This window comes from Belonocnema kinseyi, chromosome 10 (genome assembly GCF_010883055.1).
Source record: "Belonocnema kinseyi isolate 2016_QV_RU_SX_M_011 chromosome 10, B_treatae_v1, whole genome shotgun sequence".
Classification (NCBI taxonomy): domain Eukaryota; kingdom Metazoa; phylum Arthropoda; class Insecta; order Hymenoptera; family Cynipidae; genus Belonocnema; species Belonocnema kinseyi.
Window position 1 is genome coordinate 4023013 of NC_046666.1, and position 4485 is coordinate 4027497.

At 22.1% G+C, this 4485-nt stretch overlaps 1 protein-coding gene across 1 annotated transcript in view; it reads right to left on the reverse strand.

Annotated features, from left to right (window-relative positions):
• Positions 1-368: 368 nt before the first annotated feature.
• Positions 369-4485, reverse strand: part of LOC117182285 (E3 ubiquitin ligase Rnf157) — a 45209-nt gene continuing 41092 nt past the window's right edge. Inside the window, exon 9 of the mRNA XM_033375407.1 lies at positions 369-984. Coding sequence (XP_033231298.1) covers positions 811-984 — 174 coding nt within the window. The 3' untranslated portion in view covers positions 369-810. The remainder of the gene's footprint in view (positions 985-4485) is intronic.

Sequence of the window (4485 nt, forward strand, 5' to 3'; positions counted from 1 at the left end):
TAAAAATTAATATGTTTCGGTTGAAAATGAATTTTTTGGTTGAAAAATGAACTATTTGAATAAAAATTTATGTATTTCGTTGAAAATTTGTCGTTTTTGTTACAAAAATTAATCTTCTTTCAAAATTTGTTGTATTTTTGATAAAAATTAATTTTTTAAACTGAAAATTTGAATATTTTGTTAAAATTTAGTCTCCTCTGGTAAAAAATTAATCTTCATTATTGAAAATTTTTGTTTTTTAAAAACTAAGTTACTAACTCGAAAATTCAACTGTTTTGTATAAAATTCTTCTTTTTTTTCTGCTTGAAAATGAGAATTTTTAAATATATGACATAAAATCACTCTAATTATTTTGTAAAAGCATGTTTCATTAATTCGATAAATATTAAAATAACAATAAAATATTAGATATCCAAGTTTTTCTAAATGCCTACGAAATATACACTCCTATTCTTAATTAGTTAATAATATAAAAAAAAAATTCGTGTAGAAGCTGCACCTAAATAGTCCGAAACTCTACCAACGAAAATTACAAAATTCATCTCCGGGTCTTTTTCTTACATTATTAAAGGCATAATTTTTAATTATAATATAGAAATGTACGTCGCTCTAGAACGAGGAATAATTAACGTCGTAGATAATAGAGAGTATCAATGAACGATTTAAAGTTTCGAAAAGAATTTTCAAATTAAAAATTAAGAAAAAGAAAAAAAACGCCTAAATTTTTCCTGCCGAATTTCAAATTTGTCAAATTTAAACTTCGCGAATTTAAAATCACATTCTTCTAGTCGACATGGAATCGGTAATTATTTAATGCGAGTGACATGAGATATCTCCATTTCCGTTTTCTCCATTCTGCATTTCGTCGTCAATGTCCATATCGCAAATTCGACGATTATGAGTGTCCAAAGTTTCCGTACTAGTTGCAGCGTCCAGAAGCGGAGAGAGTTTTTCAGCTTCACTGTCCTCGTCTTGTCCTTGTCCCTGTAATTATTATTTACATTGTAAAATAACAATTTCCAATCAATAATAATTTGAAAAATGAATGTGATGCTAGGTTTAATCATTTTTTAAATTAATAGTAGAATTTTTTAACTAGAAAGGATCAAATTTGAACAAAAATAATGTGCTTAAAATATTTAAAATATTTGCTTAAACAAAATGTTGATATTATAGCAAAAAGAAGTTTTTCATTTTTCGGCTCATTAGACAAAAAATAAAAAATGGTATTTTTTGGTGGATTTGATATTTGATATTTATCAAATTTTAACTAAAAAAAGGTGAAATTTCTGCAGAAAAAAGAAAAATTTTCAAACAAGGTGATGAATTTGGAAATAAAATTGTAAATGTTTAACTGAAATAGTTGAATTTTAAACCAGAAAGATGAATTTTCGATTAATATAATGAATTTTCATGCAATATTTCATCCAAAGAGATACATTTTCAACTAAAATTAGGGAACATTTAATTGAAATAATAGTTACATTTTCAGATTAAAAAAAAATAATTTTCAAAAAAAAAAAACATCTAAATAAAAAACAAGTTTTCAATCAAGCAGCTCATTTTTCACCCAAAAAAATGAATTTTTAATTAAAACGATGAACCTTCCACAAGATCAGAATAGTTAAACATTCTCCTGGAAGTTACATTTATTTTAATTCAGGAGGTACATTACGAACATCCTTTACAAAAACAAAGTAAAAAATTGCAAAATAAATAAATTTTGGAACAAACACTTAAATTTTGCACTAAAAAACGAAACAGTTAAACTTTCGTTTAAAAAATTAATTTTTATCAAAAATAAAACAAATTTTGACAGCAGAAGACTAATTTTTGTAACAAAAACGACAAATTTTCAACGAAATACATCAATTTTTATTCAAATAGTTGATTTTTTAACCAAAAAATTCATTTTCAACATAAACAAATTAATTTTTATCTATTTTAATCAAAAAAAGGTGAAATTTCTGCAGAAAAAGACGAATTTTCTACAAAAAAGTTGAAGTTTCAGTTTAATTAGTTTTTATCCGATAAAAAAATTTTATCATAGAAAACTAATTATTTACGAGAGAAGACAAATTTTCAACAAAATATTAAAATACTTGGTTAAAAAAATTAATTTTGATCAAAAATAAAACAAATTTTCGAGCAGATTATTTTTTTTATCAAAAAGACGAATTTTCAACAAAATAGATAAATTTTTATTAAAATAGTTGGATTTTCAACAAAAAAGTTCATTTTTCACCGAAACGAATTAATTTTTATCCAGTTTTAACTAAAAAAGGTAAAATTTCTGCAGAAAAAGAAGATTTTTCTACAAATCAGTTGAATTTTCAGTTAAATTAGTTTTTAAACCATAAAAAAAAACATTTTTAACATACAAAACTAATTTTCTACCAGAGAAGAGAATTTTTTTAACAAAATATTCAAATTTTCAGTTAAAAATATTCATTTTTATTAAAAATAAAACAAATTTTCGACACAGAAAAGTTTTTTTTTACCCAAAAAGACGAATATTCAACAAAAAGGTTCATTTTCAACCGAAACAGATTAATTTTGATCAATTTTTAACCAAAAAAGGTTTCATTTCTGCAAAAAAAGAAGATTTTTCTACAAATCAGTTGAATTTTCAGTTAAATTAGTTTTTAAACCATAAAAAAAAACATTTTTAACATACAAAACTAATTTTCTACCAGAGAAGAGAATTTTTTAAACAAAATATTCAAATTTTCAGTTTAAAATATTCATTTTTATTAAAAATAAAACAAATTTTCGACACAGAAAAGTTTTTTTTTACCCAAAAAGACGAATATTCAACAAAAAAAGGTCATTTTCAACCGTAACTGATTAATTTTCATCAATTTTTATCCAAGAAAGGTTTAATTTTTGCAGAAAAAGACGAATTTTCTACAAAACAGCTGAATTTTCAATTAAATTAGTTTTTAAACCATAAAAAAAGAAGCATTTTTAACATGGAAAACTAATATTCTACCAAATAAGACGAATTTTTAACAAAATATTCAAGTTTTCAGTTTAAAAAATTAATTTTTATCAGAAGCAAAACAAATTTTCGACGTAGAAGATAATTTTTTTTTCATCAACAAAGACAAATATTCAACAAAATTTTCTCAAACATTTTTATTCAAGTAGTTGAATTTTCAACAAAAAAAGTTCATTTTTAACCGAAACAAATTATATATTTTCCGCAAAACGCAAACATTTTTTTTAATTCATGAGGTTCATTAGAAATATCCTTTACAATAGAAAATAAATGAATTTTGAAACAAATACTTAAATTTTTCACTAAAAAACGAAATAGCTACACTTTCGTTAAAAAAAATTAATTTTTATCAAAAATAAAACAAATTTTGACAGAAGAAGACTAATTTTTGTAACAAAAACGACAAATTTTCAACAAAATACATAATTTTTTATTCAAATAGTTGATTTTTTAACCAAAAAATTCATTTTTAACAGAAACAAATTAATTTTTATCCATTTTAATCAAAAAAAGGGGAAATTTCTGCAGAAAAAGACGAATTTTCTACAAAAAGTTGAAGTTTCAGTTTAATTAGTTTTTATCCAATAAAAAAAAACATTTGTATCATAGAAAACTAATTATTTACGAAAAAAGACAAATTTTCAACAAAATATTAAAATTCTCGGTTAAAAAAATTAATTTTGATAAAAAAATAAAACAAATTTTCGAGCAGATTACTTTTTTTACCAAAAAGACGAATTATCAACAAAAAAGTTCATTTTTCACCGCAACGAATTATTTCCATTTGAAATAGTTTAAACATCCTCGAAAAAATTCAACATTTTGAGAAGTCTGGAAGTTGTTTTAAATATTTACAAATTTAAAATTATTTGTGAAAATTTTTAAGAACTTCTAAACGTCTTGTAAAATGAAACGAATTTTAAATTATTTCAAAAAATTTAAACGAGGTAACAGAGTAATTTAAAAAAATATAGATTTTTGCGGATTTCAAATAAAAAATTGAGAAGCTTTTAAAGAATTGTGAAAGGCTTCAAAAGAATTTTTAAAAAATCCTTAAGATATCTAGGAACATTAAAAATTATTTTTCATTTTTAATATTTACTTAATGAGAATATTTCAAAAGATTTAAAAAGATTTCCAAAATTGTCAAAAGAGAATCTAGAATATTTTAAAGAAATCTTTTTAAATTTGCAGCATTTTCTAAGAATAAACGAATTTTTCCTACAATTTTTAGAAAATCCTAGAAATTTAAAAAAATTTTGTTTAAAAAAAAAATTCTAGATTTTCTTTTGGCAATTTTGGAAATATTTTCAAATATTCTTTTAAATTAATTATTCAAAATGAAAAATAGTTTTCAATTTTCCTAGGGATCTTAAGAGAATATATTTTTTTCAATTGTTTAAACTGAATGAAATATATGAAAAAGATAACATTTCAACCAATTATTTTTTTAAACTGTAAAAATCGAACTTGGCCAGATTTTT